We start from the raw sequence: 17,488 nt of genomic DNA on the forward strand, positions 1-17,488 counted from the left end.
AAAAATGGTGGATTTCTGCATTTAATCAGCTTCAGATAACTTTCAGTTTGATTTTGGTTGGTTTTCTTAAAAAAAGAACAGTGTTGGCACTTGAAGAGCTGCTGCTTCCAGCTCTTGTCTGGATTTTATCACTGTTGCTTTGCCTAGAGCACTGTGAGAACCTTCCAGCACCTTGCAGTGACCCTCAGGGCTGTGTCTGCTCTAGGAAACCTCAAAGCCATGAATTTCAGCCCGGGGCAGGTGGGGGTCACTCCTAAAGGGTTTGGTGTGGCCCCTTGTGGAAGGGGACATCCCAGCACACCCGGAACCTGCAGGCACCCGAGGATTTGGGGGATGGTTTGGGTTGTCTGGACTGTTTGGGTTGTTTGGGTTGTTGGGATTGTTTGGGTTGTTTGGGTTGTTTGGGTTAATCCCACCTGGTGTCCGTGCGGGGGCTGTTCAGAGCCGGCTGCTCCCGAACACCAGGGCGCTGTCCTGCAGCACTGCCTTGTCCCCGTAGCTGCCCCTCGCCGACTCCGCGGCCACCGGGCACAGCTCCTGGTGGCACCACCTGCACGGAGAGAGCGCTGGGCTGTGCCGGCCCTGCCACCCGCACGGGGCCGGTGCCAACCCGAGCCGTGCCCAGGGGGATGCTGCCCATCAGGGAATGGAGACGCCGAGCGGGGAAAGCCCCGGGGCTGAGAGCAGCCCCGCTCGTTCCCAGCTGTGCTCGTGGGTCCACGGCCGTGGCTCGGATCGCTCCGGAGGCGGAGCAAAGCCTGGCAGTGCCCATGGAACCATCCAGAACGCTCGGGGTGCTCGGGGCTGTGCCTACCTCAGGGCAGTGAAGGTGTCTGCGGGGGAAGCGCCGGGCCGAGCCGCGTGTTCCATGAGGAGAGCAGCTGCGGGGAGGAGGAGGAGGAGGAGGTGTCAGCAGTCCCTGCCCAAGGCTCAGGAATAAAGGCTGGTGGTTTCTGCCCAGCAGTGCCTGAAGGCTGAGCTGCTTCAGGGTGAACGGTGGGGACTGAGCTTCAGAGCTCCACCCTTGACCCAGGTGTGAATCAGGGGCCTGTGGCTGATCCCCAGCCCGTTCCCCGTCTGAAATCCATCAGCACAGGATGAACCTGGAGCTGCTGGAGAGAGCCCAGAGGAAACCATGGGGATGCTCCAGGGCTGGAGCCCCTCTGCTCTGGAGCCAGGCTGAGAGAGCTGGGGGTGCTCACCTGGAGAGGAGAAGGCTCCAGGCAGAGCTCAGAGCCCCTTGCAGGGCCTGAAGGGGCTCCAGGAGAGCTGGAGAGGGACTGGGGACAAGGGATGGAGGGACAGGACACAGGGAATGGCTCCCAGTTCCAGAGGGCAGGGGTGGATGGGATATTGGGAATTGGGAATTGTTCCCTGGCAGGGTGGGCAGGCCCTGGCACAGGGTGCCCATCCTGGATCCCTGGCAGTGCCCAAGGCCAGGCTGGACACTGGGGCTGGGACACCCTGGGACAGTGGGAGGTGTCCCTGCCATGGCAGGGGTGGCACTGGATGAGCTCTGAGGTCCCTTCCCACCCCGCCCATGCCATGGCTCTGTGGCTCCTGTGTTGCCCTGCCTGTGTAGATCCGTGCCAGGCTGTAGGAGAAGTCTCTGGCTGCCAGCTCCATGCTCAGTGCCCGCCCTATGCCCATGTTTGTCATGAACTGCTGGAGGCTCCCGATGGCTTCCTGTGCCCTCTGCGTGGCTGGGGACAGCTCCTTAATGCCTGAGGCCAGCTCCAGCTTTTTCTGCAGAGAGAACAAGCACAGGAACAATTCCAGTGTCTCTGCCTTGTGCCAGGGAAGGGGCTGCTGGGGCCCTGGGCACAGGGGGAGCAGCCAGGGAAGGGGATGTGCCCAAAGGAAGCTCCCAGCCTTGCCTTGGGGAGGGAGAATTCCCTGGGAGCAGAGCCAGCACGTTGCTGTTCCATTCTGGCTTCCCAGCTGCACATGGGAACCAGCTCTCATCCCCAGTTCTCTCTAACTCCATACCTGTATCAGGGCTAATTCTTTCAGGATTATATAATAACTTGCACAAATATGATCCAGCTGTGTCCAGGCAGGAAAATTCCCATTTAAAGGAGCTTTTCTCTCCAAATTGTGTCAGTGGGAAAGGCCCAAAGACAAGAGGAAATGGCTTCAAGCTCCACTGGGAGAGGTTCAAGTTGGATATTTGAGAAAATTTCCTCACTGAAAGGGTGGCCAGGGTGGCACAGCTGCCCAGGGCAGTGGTGGATCTCCATCCCTGGAGGGATGTAAAGGCCTTGGGGACATGGGGCAGTGGTGGCCTTGGCAGTGCTGGGGAATGGCTGGATTTGATCTCAGAGGGCTTTTCCAACCTAAAGGATTCTGTGATTCTGATGGAGATTGGGAATTTAACTGTGCCAGCAGCACTGCCTGAACCCTCCCCTGGTTGAGCTGAGTTTCTGCCACATCCCAAATCCCTTGTAAGAGCACCAGGGATACCCTGCTGAGAGCCTGGAATTGTCCTTTGGGCATTCCCACACTGCTCATCTGTGTCTCCTGTGCTGTTCCCTGTTAGGAGGGATGGGATTGGGACTGGCCCTGCTGGGGGCTGTGGTCCCACCTTCCCTCACTCCAACCCCTCTCTGCAGCAGGACTGAGGGATCAGCCTGGAGAGCATCCCCACAGGCTGGATGTGAGCAGCTCAGCGTGCTGGGAGGTGCTGTTCATTAATCAGCTCCATCAATAACCTGCAGACGAGACTGAAGCCTGTGAGCAGCAGCTACACAGGAGGAATTTTTTATGTTTCTGAGGCTTTCAGTGCTGCAGCTCCTCTTACTGGACCAGAATTTCCATCTGGGCTGGGCTGAGCCCACGTTTGCTCTGTGTTCTCACTGCTCACACCCCACACTTCCACCCTTCCCAGTGCTGCTGCTCCAGGCTCCAGGGGCAGAAACAGCCCCAGCATGTGCTGGTCAAACACAACAATTCCAGTGCCAACATAAATCCCATAAACCTCCAAGGCCATGGAATACCAGTGAGGTGTTCTGAAGTAGCCCAGGGGTTGTTGCTAATGAGGATCACAGATCCCAGAGGCACCAACTCCCACAGTCTGGGTGGGAGCCAGCACAGCACCAGCCAAGCATGGGGACAACACAAACACAAACCCCTGCTGCTTGTGGCTGGGACAGACACACTGCCACAGCTGCAGGATGAACACCTGGAAATCTGGATCAGGAATGGAAAAGCATCATTTGTCCTTAAGGGATAAAAAAGACCTTGTATTTTCTTTGCTTGCCAATAATAATTTTTTTTCCCAATTGCACTTATTCTTTTCCTAACCAAAAGTCCTGGATCTTCTGGAAGGGTTTTTCCATGCTCTCTCTGCAGTTGGGATGGAGAGGCTGGGAGCTGCTCCAGGGCAATGCTCAAGGCAGGAGCAGCTCCTGTTCTCTGCTGCAGCTCTGGGAGGAGGCACACACAGCACCACTGCCCCACCACCCCTCACTGCCTGAAAGGATCAGCGAAGGAGCTTCAGAGCTCAATAGTTCTGATTCCCTCTGTTTTCATGGAGGAATTTTAAGATGCTGCTTGCTTGTTTGTTTGCTCTCACTGGCTCCCAAGCCATGTGGCCAGAGTGGGTTTTACTTACAAGATTAATCATGACTATCTAAAAATACAGTGACAGGAGGAACATCCCAACCAGGGCTAAAAGCACAATTTTCTGTCAGCGCTTGGAGCGAACACATGGCCCCACATCAATAACCTCCATTTGTTTCCTGCTGCCTGAAAACTGGGGTTGTGGTCTGAAAAGGACCTGAAAACACTGTCATATGTCTGAGATTGCAGGGCTGATTTACAGCCTGAGTTGCAGCCTGAATTACAGCCCTACACAGAAATTCTTGAGGCAAGAGTTGATTCTGAGCCTTGCACGACACGTGCAGGGCTGGTGCTGAGACCCTGTCCTGGGATGTGCCCAAATTTCACCTGAAGTGACTGAAATGCAACAATCAACAAACTGCCCTGAGCTATTTTAGAGGCACTTTTCAGGTTGTAATTGAATTTGAAAGCACACCCAGGGCTCTGGCTCAAAATTCCAGCTAATAAAATTTTAGTACAGCACGAGCTGACTGGCCCTGTGCAGTATCCACCTGGAATTCTCACCACAGCAGAGCTGGAAGTCAGGATGTGTCCTGGACTGATCCCAAACCATGGGCAGCAGGGAGGGGGGATTCTGCCCCTCTGCCCTGTCCAGGTGAGACAGCAGAGTTGCCCCAGCCCTGGGCCAGCACAGGAGGGACCTGGAGCTGCTGGAGAGAGCCCAGAGGAGGCACCAGAGATGCTGCAAGGGCTGGAGCCAGGCTGGGAGAGCTGGGGGTGCTCACCTGGAGAGGAGAAGGCTCCAGGCAGAGCTCAGAGCCCCTTGCAGGGCCTGAAGGGGCTCCAGGAGAGCTGGAGAGGGACTGGGGACAAGGGATGGAGGGACAGGACACAGGGAATGGCTCCCAGTGCCAGAGGGCAGGGATGGATGGGATATTGGGAATTGGGAATTGTTCCCTGGCAGGGTGGGCAGGCCCTGGCACAGGGTGCCCATCCTGGATCCCTGGCAGTGCCCAAGGCCAGGCTGGACACTGGGAGCAGCCTGGGACAGTGGGAGGTGGCAGGGGTGGGATGAGAGGTGTTTTTAGGTCCCTTCCAACCCAAACCATTCCATGATTCCATCCCTGTCTCTCACACTCACTCTTCTCCCCAGGATTTCCAGACTCATAACCTCTAGACAAGGTGGTTTGTCACAAACTCACTTGTGTATTAAAAACCCTTAAAAATTCATCTTCTCATAGTCACACTGTGCAAGGATGGGGAAGTTCTCTGTATTTCCCTTTTCCTGATGATAATTACAACCCTTGGTTCCTGCTCCTGATCACAGCCCCAGCAGCACTGGGCATCTCACCATCAGCAGAGACAACTGATAGAGAATAGAAGCAAAACCTGGAGCTACCCTTGAAATGACTTTCAGAGAACCAAGAGCTGTACAGGTACTAATGTTGCTTTCTGCAAAGCCTCTGACAATGGGCACAAGTCCTGCACACTGAGAACCCTGATGGACAAACATAAAATAAATTGTACTCGGTTTGTGTGCATCAATAAAAAGGAAATGGATTGGGGCAGTAAAAACCCCTTTACGATGGGTTGAATTATTTCCTCAGTAGACAGGATTGGGAGGGATGTTTCAAAATGAACCAGACTCCCAGACTGAAAGAATTTGGACACCTGGAGCTCAGAAAGATGTTGTTTATCACCTGTGAGTGAAAACCTGATTCTGGTGTAGAAACTCAAGCACGTTCCTGCAGAACCCTGCAGACAGAAACCCCTCCCAGGCTGCCCGAGGCATAAAGGAACAGCTTAAACTGGCCAGGTCTGATTCTGTCCAGAACTGGAGCACCCACACTGCTGAGCCCAGCCCAGCCCCTCTCCCTGGCCATGACAGGGACAGTGAAGGCAGTGGCATTACTGCAATGTGGAGACCTTGAAGGCAGCACTCCCCCTCCCCTGCAGCCTCACCCCCAGCGTGATTGATGGCAGCACTGAGGACTCGTTAATTAATGAATCTCAGCCTTCCTCTTTCTGCTCTGCATCACGGCTGTGCTCCCCAATGCTCCCTGATTATCCAGATGTTGAGCAGCTGGAGGGGCCCTCCCAGCTGCCCCAGGGAGCTGCTCCAGGGTGCAGCACAGCACCTTTGTGGGCTGTTTGTTTAAATCAGTGTAAGACTGCGGAGGCTGCTTCTTTCCAAATTATTTTAGAGCCCACCCACAGCTCCTTTACTTCCCCATCCATTACCTGCAGCGTCAGCCTAAGCAGCTGTTTGCCAACAGCTGGATTTGCCCCCAGCAGATGTGCTCAGTGCTGCTCCTGAGCAGGTCTGGCTTCTTGTTTGGTGCTCAAATGATTTGAGGTATTTCTCCCTTCTCAGAAGTTGTGTGAGAGGGTGGCAGGGGGACCCTGGAGGTCACAGAGTGCTGTGCACAGAGCTCAGCTCAGCTGGGGGTGGGATGGGACACAAGCTGCCAGCTGCAGACACTGTGAGAACTGCTCTGGACAGCTCTGTCCAGTCCCCAGTGCTGGAGGAGAGCCCTGTCCCAGACTCTTCCCTTCTCATGGGGAATGTGAAGGCTGCACAACACCAAATCCAGCACTCCAGATGCCCAGGGTTCCCTTGCTGTGCCTGGGCTAACAAGCTCTGGGTTGCTGTGTCTGGATTAATAATGTCACCTCTGAGACAACACCCTCTGATCCTGCCTCCTGTCTCCCTTTTTGGGATGCACCAAGCCAGGAGATGCTCCTTCACCTTCATGAAACTGAGCTGCTTTGAACTCCTGTCACTCTTTAAAAGTAGAGCCAGAGAACAGCAAATCCAAAGAGGCAGAAATGGAATTCCTTAGGCTCTTTCCATCTTTTCAGGGAATAAAAATAGAAAGTCATAATGCAGTAGATAGCCCTAGTGAGGTTCAATATTCAGCAGTCCTGTGGTGATTTTCCAGTTAAGAAACAAAACCACAAAATTATTTTGGATTCAGGAAGGTGAGTCACATTAAAAATACACTTATTTTGGTACCTGTCTTGAGGAACTCTGACAGTGCCAAGCTCCCCACTGCTGAGCTGAAAGCACACAAGCATCCCAGGATTAGCACTGCCAGCATCCTGCTTTTGGAAGAGCTATTTAAGGAGCAGAATTGTAAGACACAATCCCAATTGTTGGAATACTTGTCTAAAGCTTCAGTTTGGGCCCATTCCCTGCCAGCCTCAGGCAGGAGCACAAACCCCAAGGAAGGTGAGGCTGAGCAGAGCTGCAGCTGTGGCTCACCTTCACTGCAGACAGGAACACAGTCATCACCTGCCCTTGGCTCTTGGCCAGGGACCGCAGCACATCCAGGGACAGGATGTTGGTTGTTCCCTCCCATATGGACAGCACCTGTGTGGGAGAGCAGCAGGGAGCCTTTGCAGTGACTGCAGCACAGAAGGGGAGTGGGAGGGAACAGACACAGGGCAGACCCAGGGACACATCCAGAGGTGTCTGGTCTCACAACAAGTGGAAGGGAGCAGTGAGCCCAGCCCCATTGCTGTGCCAGGAACAGCCTCAGCACAGGAACACCTCCTGTCCTTCCCTGGGCTCAGCAGTGAGGCAGTGAGGGAGGAGCTGGCACACCTGGAGTGAGCCTGGGAGGGCTCTGTTCTCCCTTGGGTGTGTCTTTAGCAGGGACCAGAGTGCTGTGCAGGGGACTTGGTGACACACAGGACCTTCTCCTGCCACCCTCTTACCAGAGCATCCCGGAGTATGACTGGCAAGCCTGTGTCCTCCATGTAACCCTGGCCCCCAAAACTCTCCATTGCCTCAATAGCCACGGCAGAAGCCTGCAAAATGCAGAGAGCTGGCGTGATCCTCAGTGCCTGAGGGGAAAGTGCAGCCTCCCACAGCACACAGCAGCTCCTGCTGGATGGGCTGACTGGGTCCTGCTCATCTCCTGAGGCAGGTTGGTCATTACCTGCAGGAGGAGCAGATGGGAATTGTTGCATTGTAATTTCAGGGTTTACCCCAGACCCTCGGGTCCCTCCCCTGATAATTCCCTCCCGGGTGTGTCAGTCACCTCTCCTTTCCCCTCCCAGCACTGTCTGTCTGTCCTGGCATTCCAGAAGGGCATGGAATGATTGGCAGATTCAAAAGATGCCTCTCACTACTGGGGGGCATTGGGCCATCCAGGTGTCCTTTGTCCCTTTGTCCCTCCCCTCCTGTCCCTGGCTGGTGGCTCCCTGCCCCTTCCCTGCCCCTCTCCCCGGGGTTAAAGGAGCAGCAACCACGGGCTCAGGGAGTTCTGTTGGAGCTGGTGCTGCATTCAGAGGCCTGTGGGCCAGAATAAAGCTCTGCATCCAAACCCTCCATCAGAACCAACTCCTTTCCTTCACCATCGCCTTAAAGCTTCTCTGCCAGAGGGAAACCTGAGAAGCAGCCCCTGTTATGGGGGGAAGCTCCATCCCAGCACCACCAGAGCTCCTGCAGGCCTGGACTTGTCCCCACGGGCCCAGTGCAGCACCCAGCCAGCCCAAAGTGTCTGTGGGGTGAAACACCACACACCCAGCCAGCCCAAAGTGTCTGTGGGGTGAAACACCACAGTTGGTTCAGCACCAAGGGCCAGACAAGCTCAGGCACCTCCTGTGCAGCTGTATTGGTAATTATTCCAAGAGGGAATGAAGCCTGAGTGACACTGAGAGAGGACCTGCAGGAGCAGCAGGCTCCGGAGCAGGAACTGCTGCAGGTCCTGCAGGTGTCCCCTGCTCTCCCTGCTGTGTCACTCACTCCTCTTCCCAGCTCTGTGCTTGCCAACATTCCACACTCTGGGCCAATCCATGTGTTCCATACCTGCTTCCCTGTGTACAGCTTGGCCACTGGGATGAGCAGCCTCAGCAGCAGCTGCTCCTGCTCACTGGCCAGGCTGGTTTCAGTCAGGCCCAGCAGGCGAACGATGTCCATGAGCAGCAGGAACGCCCCTCTCACCTGCACCTGTGAGCAGAGGACACATCACTGGCAGGGGTCTGGGACTCTGCTGACTCCAGGGGAAAATGCCACCCCTGCCTGCTCAGACCCACAGCTTCAGGGACTCTGAGCAGCCAAGGCACAAAGGATGGAATATTAAAGGTTCTCTGCCACTCTTGGACACTGTGATGCAGTAAAGAGGGAGTGCATTACATCAGGCCTACTTGAGTCTTAACAAAAATCCTAAAAGGCATCCAGGCCCCAAATCCACATGTTTTCAAAAGGTAAGGGATGTGAGATGATGGTCAGCCTCTGAGCACCTGGAGCTGCAAAGTCTGTGACAGATTTCTTCCTGAGCAGCTTACTTCCCTGGCAAGTTTTGATTTGGGAAGCATCAGGGTACAGAGCTGTGTGTTGTGGGACAAGGTAGGACCTGCCCTTCCATTCAGAGGGGGGGTTCTGGCAATGAGATGCTGGAGCCTGAAGTCATGTTTGACAGATGTTGACCACCTTCCCCCACCTTGCAAGAGAACTTTTAAGTACTGTTTACAGCCCATCTCCTGGGGCAGGAGCTCCCAGGGATGCTGGATGAGTCCATACCAGTCTTGGACAAGAGTCAGGTGACTGTGGTGTCAGGCCTGGATTCTGAGGCCAACACCCAACCCCAGAGGTCATGGCTTATCATAGTAAGGGCACTCCTTTCTCTCAGGGAAACTCCCAGGTAATTGTTTAGGATAACCTGGAGTCCAGCAGAGGAGTTAGGTCTGTTATCAGATCAAATCCCACTAGAGTAAAACCATTCCCTTGCTGCATCCACTTTGCTGTAGCAGGAATGGCCTCCTAAATCTGAGTGCAGGCAGGCTGGCTGTGCTCACTAACAGCACAGGATCTCTGCCCTCTTTCCCTCCCAACAGGTCCAGCTTGGCTCCCAGAAGCCTCACCTCCATCCGGGCCATTGTCTGCACGTGCAGGGGATGGTTCTTGAGCAGCTTCCCGAAGGCCACGCGCTTGCAGGCGTAGTCCCTGCTCAGACTGATCATCCTGGAGGGTGGCAACAACACGGGGAACAGCTACACCAGCAGCTTTCCACTTCTGAGCATTCCCCTCCAGTCCCCTCCACCACAAGAGCCCTGCTCAGCGGTCCCACACCTGTACAGGTCACCCCCCTCCTGCAGCACTGCTGGCTCCAGGCCTGTCCCACAAAGGGGACACTTGGCTCAATGCCATGCACTGCAAAGTGCCCTTGTCCTGCTCCTTCAGCCCTGGGGGGATCTGTGCTGCCTTCCTTCACCTTCTCATGGCAGCCACTGCACCAATGACGTTGTGGATCCGAGTGATGTTCAGCATGTTGGAGATGGCGGCCACTCCCCGGCCCTCTGCAGAGATCTGCAAGGAACAAGGGCTGACATGAGCCTTTCCCTTGGACAGGGATGGGCATGGGAATGGAAATGGTGTTAACAGACACACGGACATGGCTGTCCACTCTGCCCCTGTCTGCCCTCAGGCACTCAGACACCTGCTTGCTTTAAAATACATTTGCCTCTCTTTAGCCAAGTCTGTGGTGTGATGTGGCTGCCCCATCCCTGGAAGTGTCCCAGACCAGGCTGGATGGGACTTGGAGAAACCTGATCTGGTGGAAGGTGTCCCTGCCCATGGCAAGGGTTGGAATGAGATGAGCTTTAAGGTCCCTTCCTACCCATCCTATCCTGGGATTCTGTTTCTGTGACCAGAGAAGTGGCTTTTGGAGACCGTGTCAGCATGATCAGTTCTGGTTCCTGCTGCTGGCTCCTGCCGGCACACTACACAGACTGTCCCTCTGCTGGCTCAGGAACCAGGATTAGAGAAATGACCAGCCTAAAATAACATTTTTTTTGTTGTCTTCTCTCACATCTTTTCCTGAACTCTTCTCAGCTCTGCCTCACACAGAGCCCCACCAGTGATTTGTTCTGTGATGTGGACAGCCAAGCCACAGAGGTGGAAGATAGGAAGTTTTTCAGTTGAGATCTCTGCTGAAAGCCCCAGGAGCGAGTGCCATCCCAGGGCAGCCCAGTCCCCAGGGCAGAGGAACTCTTACACACCAGCTCTGCTCTGGCTCCTTGCAGCCACAGCTCTGCTGTTGCCATCTGCCTCGTGCCCAGCTTGTCCTTCAGCCTTTGCACCTGGATGTTGTTCAGCTTCCCCTGCTCGTCCCGAACCCTCAGGAAGAACAAGGACAGGCCTCTGGAGCCCTGGGTACACTGCAAGGCACAGAGAGGATTCTATTACAATGCAACAAGGAAGAAAAAGAATGCCCCTGCTCCTTCCCCTGGTTCCCCAGCCAAGAGAACTGGTTTACCTGTCCTTCAGCATCTGCTATCCTGGCCAGGGTCAATGCCATGTCAGAATCAGCTGCTGATGTGAACCATTTAAACCCATACAGACGATAGGTGCCATCCGGCTGCTTCCTGGCCACGGTCTCAGTGCCATTTGCTGAAAAAGAGGAGAAAATTTCCTGGTCTTATGGGAACTTCTGTGTCAATCAATGCTGATTTTACAGCATGAGCAGCAGCTCCTTTAAGGCACTTCTTGCTATGAAGATGGAGCATGGGTTAGCTGTTAATCTCTTTCATTGACCCTCGATAAGAAATCCAGTGTGTATAATCCAGTTCTTCAGGAGTTACCTCAGCCAAGAACACAAAGGGCTCTTGTGTGCACAAGAGGACAGAGATTGGGTCTTTTGTTGGTTAAAAAGCAGAGCTGTGCAGAGGATTTGGATGCTTTCTGCTGAAGTCCTTAAGCTCCCTGAAGCTCCCTGGCCCTTTGGGTTCCCCACATCCTTTGTGTCCTGTTCTCACTGCCACCCCTGCTCCCCCCACACAGCACGTACCGACATCGGAGCCACCCCTTCGCTCCGTCATCCACTGGCCAGAGGTCCAGAACTCCTCCGGGTCACGGGATGTCAGACGGCCAAAGGCATTTTTCAGAGGTGCAGGAATCCCCAGTGACTGTTTGAGGGGAGAGAAAATAAACTGAGATGCTCATAACACAATAGTTGACATTACACAGTTGCCTTAACTGCTGTGCTGAGGGCTCAGCCAGGCCAGTGGGGAAGCCAGGTGGGTGTCCTGCACTGCAGAGGACCTGCAGGTGCTGCTGAGAGCCTGGGAGCCAGCACAGCTCCCACCAGCTGCTGCAGCACTGTGCAGACAGAAGGTGCAGACCTGTGTTACAACACAAAGTGCTGAGCATCCCTGTCCCCTTGGATTTCTGGGGAGAGAGGTCTCAAACAGCCCATGTGCCAGGTTCATGTATGCTGGATGTCACCAGCACCCAGAGAGATCAGGGAAGAGGGAACAGCCTTGTGCTGCTTTAAGTTATTGTGAATTTAAATGCCCAGGGTTGGCTACCTAAGGGATATTTTCCTCTGAATCCTACATAGCCACTGAGGTAATGCAAAGGGGGCCTCTGAGATCCAGAGCCAAACATCCCAATTGGTAATGTCTCAGTGGTTTGGTGAATTTACATCAGGTATGGATCTGGCCTATTATATTTAACTGCCACTCCACACAAATATGGGAAAACAAACTGTCTTGTAGTAAAAATATATTCATAGGATCATAGAAAAACAGAATGGTTTGGGTTGCAAGGGATCTTAAAGCTCACCCAGTCCCACCCCCTGCCATGGGCAGAGACACCTCCTTCTATCCCAGGTTGCTCCAAGCCCTGTCCAACCTGGCCTTGGACACTTCCACCTGGGACACCTTTCCAGCTACCTGCAGTGCCACAGGTGCCATGTGCAGCACAGGCCTTATTGAGCACAGTGCTGTCAGTGAATATAAAAGTTGGCATGGGCACAGAGGCTTTGCACCTCATGGACAAAGGCAGTGGGAGACAGAGCTGAGTCACAGAGCAAGGAAGGGCAGTGCCCAGAACCAGATGGATCAGTGCTCCTCCATCCTTGGCTGGTGCTCCTGCCTCTAACCTGCAGTGCCAGGACGTGGGCTGTGCCCTCAGGGACCAGCCAAGCTCATACCTCAATGACTTTGGCTGCCCCATCAGTCATGGCCAGTGGACAGCTGAAACCTCCAGAGGAGCTTGAGAACAAGTACAGTTTGACAGCCTGGTACAGGCGGCTGGGAGAGGGAGAGACAGAGGGAAAACAGATGGGTTACACAGCAGTGCAACAGCACGAGGATAAAATACCTTGACTGGGGAGAGAGGAAAAATTACAGCCAGAACCGGTGAGGATCAGACCACTCATTTCTGAGAGGGCAAAAAACTGTTCCAGCCAGGAAGAGGGAAGAGGAGCAGCAGAGTTTCTCAGTCCCAGTGGGACAGCCAGCACCAGGCCAGCTTGTGCAGTTTTTAACAATAAGAAATGTGGGTCTGTCTCCATGGTCTGGAATACAAAACACCTGTAAGTAAAATCCCACATCTTCAGCTGCATTACAACTAACACTCACAAAGCTGGAGTGGTGCAGGGAACTGCCAGGCCCCACAATCAGGAAGGTGACATCAAAGAATATTATGATCAAGTGTGGGCCATTAGTTATGGCTTATCATTGGTGAGGTGGAACATTGCAGTGGACAGACAGAGCTGCTGGGGACAGCAGGAGGTGTGCTGGTGTCCATGCAGCATCTGCTACTGGTTACACAACCAGCTCAGTCCTGCAAAACGCTGAACAAGACTTGCTAAGAATAATCAGGAAGGCCCTGAGTCATTCCCAATTTGCCCCAGTTACCTCCAGTGGGAGTATCTTTTCTCATAGGCCTCAGCAATCAGCCCTTCTTCTGCTGAAATCTCCTTCATCCTCCTCCAGGCCAAGCAGGTGTGGATGTGATCCACGCGCCGCCCCCAGGCGTCGAACTGCCGGAACACGGGCGGGTTCAGCTCACATTCCCAGCCCAGGGGCTGGATCTCGTTCAGCAGCCGCTTTCCAAACCTCTCCAGGTTCTGATGCACCTCCTCCAGGATCTGTGGGGCAGCAAGGAGAGCCTTTCAGCACATCCCAGCCTCAGTCCCAGCGGGAAGGGCAGAGGACTGACCATGCTGCCCTGCAGTGCCAGTGGTCTCCTGCCACTTGGCCCTTCCATGCATTCCATAACACAGCACAACAGCTCCCTCAGCCTCTGCTGGCACAGCTGTGCTCCGCTGTCACTTTTTCTCTATTTTCCCTCAAAATCACTTTTTCAAGTTACTTTTGGCAGCGTGTCTGGATTCCACAAAAGACAGAAGCACTTTAGTGTCAAGGCTGAGAATGACACAGATGCACACGAGCAGGGGGGTTGGGCAAGACGGTCTCCAGAGGTCCCTCAGCCACTCCAAGATTTACTGCTGGAGAAGAATGCCAGGGGAAAGGCTGCCAAAACCAGAATGCCTTCATCTGTGCAGGAAAACTTCCACTGGGCTCAGCAGCTACCTGCCTGTCAGATCAGAAAAGGAGGGATGGAGCAGCCTTTTCAGCTTCAGCCTGGCACACAACATGTCTAGATTCAAATTCCCACCCTGCACCCAGGGATCCTTCCTGAAGGATTCATTCCCTCCTGAGGGATTCACGTGCCCTCGTTTCTGCTGGGCTTGGCTGACCTGCATGGAGTAATATGTTTGTAGTTAATGGAGGGAAACCAGCACTCACAGAGGAGTGATTGGTTCCAACCCCCTCAGATCCCTATTTAAGGGTGACAGGAATTGCCTTTTGCAAGCTCTCTTCCATGTCTAGGAGTAAAGCCAAGTGAAGTTACTCAGATTTAAAAACCTGAATATTAGATTACTAAAATCAAGCAAGGAGGACCCAGCCTCCAGCCCTCATTGGCCTAAACACATCCAAGACTGTGTTGGGGGTCAAAGAATCACCTGATTTGCTTCCATGAGAGGAATATTTTTTGCTGTTCTCTGCCTCTCAAGAGATGCTCATTCCCTCCTCAATAAAATAATAAAAGAGGTGAATGCCATAATTGCTGTACCCAAAATCGTGCAATTATAAGCCCTGTTAATTTCCTGTTGATCAAATACAAACATGGCTTTTTCCTTTCCCTGCCTGTCCCTGTATTGACCTTCCATTAATCCACACCCTGTGTGATTGATTCCTTCCTCCCTCTGCCAGTCCATGTATGTGATGAGGATCAAACACACATTCTCCAGGTGCCACTCTGGAAGTCTCCATCCTCAGACCAGCCAGTTTTCCTTCAGCAGAGCAACAAAACAGTGTTAAAAATCACAAAACAAGCCAAAACCATGCACGAGAGCCTGTCAGCTGCTCCAGTTCATGCCACACCCCTATTTACCATGGGCAACCTCTAATCTTTATCACTGACAACAATTTGAAGGCTGTTTCCGAGGCATAACCCAGGAATCCAAAGTTCACGGGCTTTGCTGAAGCACAAGACTTTTTGAACTGTTGACCTGGTGGGTTTTTGCAGGCAGAAGAACATGACTCTGCCAAGCAGATCTCTTGGTCTGGGTTCATGCAAGGAATTCATACAACAATCCCTTCACCATCATCCATAGTTCCTAAAACCTCCCAACTGCTTCACTGGGAGCTCATGCCCTGACCACACAGAGCCTGCCAAACCACCAAATTACCCAAAAAAATGTGTTTATTTCCAAGGTGAAGGAACAAAACCAAAACTCCTACACTTGTGACTGCTGAATGTCACACACAGCAGCCTTGGTGCTCCAAAGAAAGGACACTGGGATGTGGAGAGGACAAAATCATTTGGGTCAGGGCTGAGGCTGCTGGGTGATCTCATTCACCCTAATCTGTCCTTTGATGTCCCAAGCATGAAGATATGGGAAATGTGCAAATTAATGCACATTAGGAGTGCCAATAGATATCCTTTATATTAAAGGATGTATTTTCAGGCAGCAAAGCCTGACAGATCCCTCTTCACAACAACACCCAGAAAAAGCAGATGCTTAATTCAGTCTTCTCCTTGAATCACCTCCAAACAGAGAAAGAAAATTTTTGTGCCATTTCAAGAAAATTTCTGTGTTTGCCATGGAATAGCACAACAGGAGTTCGGTGGGACACCCAAAGCTTCAGGGGTTGCTGCTGTCCTGGGGAGGAAGGTGTTCCCATGGAGAGCAGGCTCAGTGCTGCAGGGCTCTCCTTTCCAGCAGTGAGGCAACACTGCCCCGCTGGGACTGAGTGGAGAAACGAAAGGAAAATCTGCTCCCGGTTCTCTGCGAGGTTTTGGAGGAAGGAGTGGAAGCAGCCTCGTTGTTCTGATCCTTTTATTCTCTGGGAGACCTGAATCATGCTTCCTCTGAAGGTGCAAATCAGGAGCAGGACCTTCATGGTTACCCAAAGGCATTGTCCATTCCTGTCTTTTTTGCCAAGAAGGCCACAGTGGTGCTTAGGGAGGCCTCACTCCTCTCTTTTGGGATGGCTGTGACAAGCCCCCAGCTCTGCCACCTCACTCTTCCCACACTGTGTCTGCCAGGCCTCACAGACCTGGAGAGCAAGCAGGGGAAGGGGGAGCCTCACTGAAAGCCAGGTCCCCTCCCCTCTGATCATCTGGTGGCTTTAGGAGTCATGGAATTGCTTCTGCTGGAATAAAGCATGGAGAGAGGTCACACTCTGCTCCATGAAAAGCGGGAAGCACTTGTGGCCCTTGGGGTGATGGCAGAGGCCAGCCAGAGAGGTGAGCCATCTCCTCCCAGGGGTTCCTGTAGGACTGGAGCTCACAGCACAGACACCCAGAGCCTGGGGCCTCACACCCCCATCTGCACCCCTGACATCATACAGAGCCTTTCCTGGCTGAAAAAATGAACCCAGAAATGCCACCAACTTGTGCTGGGAGCAAGCAAGCCCTGAGAAGCCTTTCCACCTTCTTGAGTATTTGGCTGAGAACAGCCCAGTCCTTAGGAATTTTCTTTAAAATCCCTCTTTCCCCAGAAAGAGAGGTGGAAGAACAAATCAGAGTTTGCAAGAATCTTAGTCTGATTCCTCTCTCAGAAATTCCTTCCTCTACATGACCAGACAGCAAATGCCCACACTGACAGTCCCAAAAGAGCACTGCAACACCCAGCCCAGTCGCAGGAGCCCACTGAGCCATTGCTGTGTGTGTCCTGGCAGTGTTTGTCACCCCTGCCCTCAAACACAACCGGTTTTAAGGAATGCTGATAAATTCCCTCCAGTTAAACACTCAAAGGCACAAAAAGGCTCAGACAAATGTTCAATTCAGAGTCTGAGGCAGGGGCTCAGCAGGGTACACACAGGAACACAAACTGACCTTGAGAGGAAGGTGTGTTTTCAAGTAACTCTGAAGCAAAGTGTCTTCCAGGTACTGGTTCCCAGTCTTAGGCTGCTCTTGGAAGAGGGCCTCTGCGTCTCTCCTTGCGAGGTGCATTTCCGAATCTTCTAACATTTGTTTTTCCTTCATGGCGGCCTGTTGCTCCTGCCCCACAGTCGTGTTGACTCCTTTAACAGTCAGCATTTGGCAGCTGCCCCAAGGCACAAAGTGACCTGATTGCCACGACTTGCAGGTGACACTGGATCTCCACCAGGGCAAACGACAGGCAAACATGATCCAGCACAGCCCTGGGGGTCACGCACACAGCTCTCACTTGCATACACCCTTTCCCCGCCCGGCAGCAGCACAGTCCTGGTTTGTTTGTGTGTTGTGAAATTATTCTTGTAAAATCAATGAGGTCTTCTCTCCTCCCTCAGGGAGGAGCTTTCCAGCAGCTGTTGTTAACTGTTAACTGTTGTTAACAGCTATTTCAACTGTTCCAACTGTTAACTGAGGTTAACAGCTGAAAAGGTCTTGGGAAAGAGATCAGAAAATGGTCTGGAAAAACACAAGGGTGTTTGTTGTCCTGTCAGCTGGGGAAACCATCATAACTGGACAGGCTGGAATTTCCAGAGCTGGGGGACCTGGCAAGGGAGGAGTGTGCTCTCACGAGCATGCCCCTGAATTGCTTGGAGTAGAAATGAAAAGGAAAAAAAATAGGTTTCCTTTTCTGAAGGATAACAAATTGCCTGGAGATGGGAAGAATCGGTATAGGCAGATTAT

The 17,488-nt window shown here is 53.1% G+C and overlaps 1 protein-coding gene across 1 annotated transcript; it reads right to left on the reverse strand.

Annotated features, from left to right (window-relative positions):
• Positions 1-438: 438 nt before the first annotated feature.
• On the reverse strand, positions 439-16,999 carry LOC131091011 (acyl-CoA dehydrogenase family member 11-like). Its single transcript, XM_058036788.1, is given in 17 exon segments — positions 439-550; positions 815-881; positions 1,575-1,746; positions 4,961-5,022; positions 5,025-5,059; positions 5,695-5,699; positions 6,833-6,934; positions 7,282-7,374; positions 8,378-8,518; positions 9,433-9,532; positions 9,783-9,877; positions 10,570-10,728; positions 10,827-10,960; positions 11,358-11,475; positions 12,504-12,603; positions 13,213-13,445; positions 16,706-16,999. Coding segments are annotated over 17 exon segments (2,022 nt in total).
• Positions 17,000-17,488: the final 489 nt, after the last annotated feature.

The sequence above is a fragment of the Melospiza georgiana genome, chromosome 18, assembly GCF_028018845.1.
Source record: "Melospiza georgiana isolate bMelGeo1 chromosome 18, bMelGeo1.pri, whole genome shotgun sequence".
Classification (NCBI taxonomy): domain Eukaryota; kingdom Metazoa; phylum Chordata; class Aves; order Passeriformes; family Passerellidae; genus Melospiza; species Melospiza georgiana.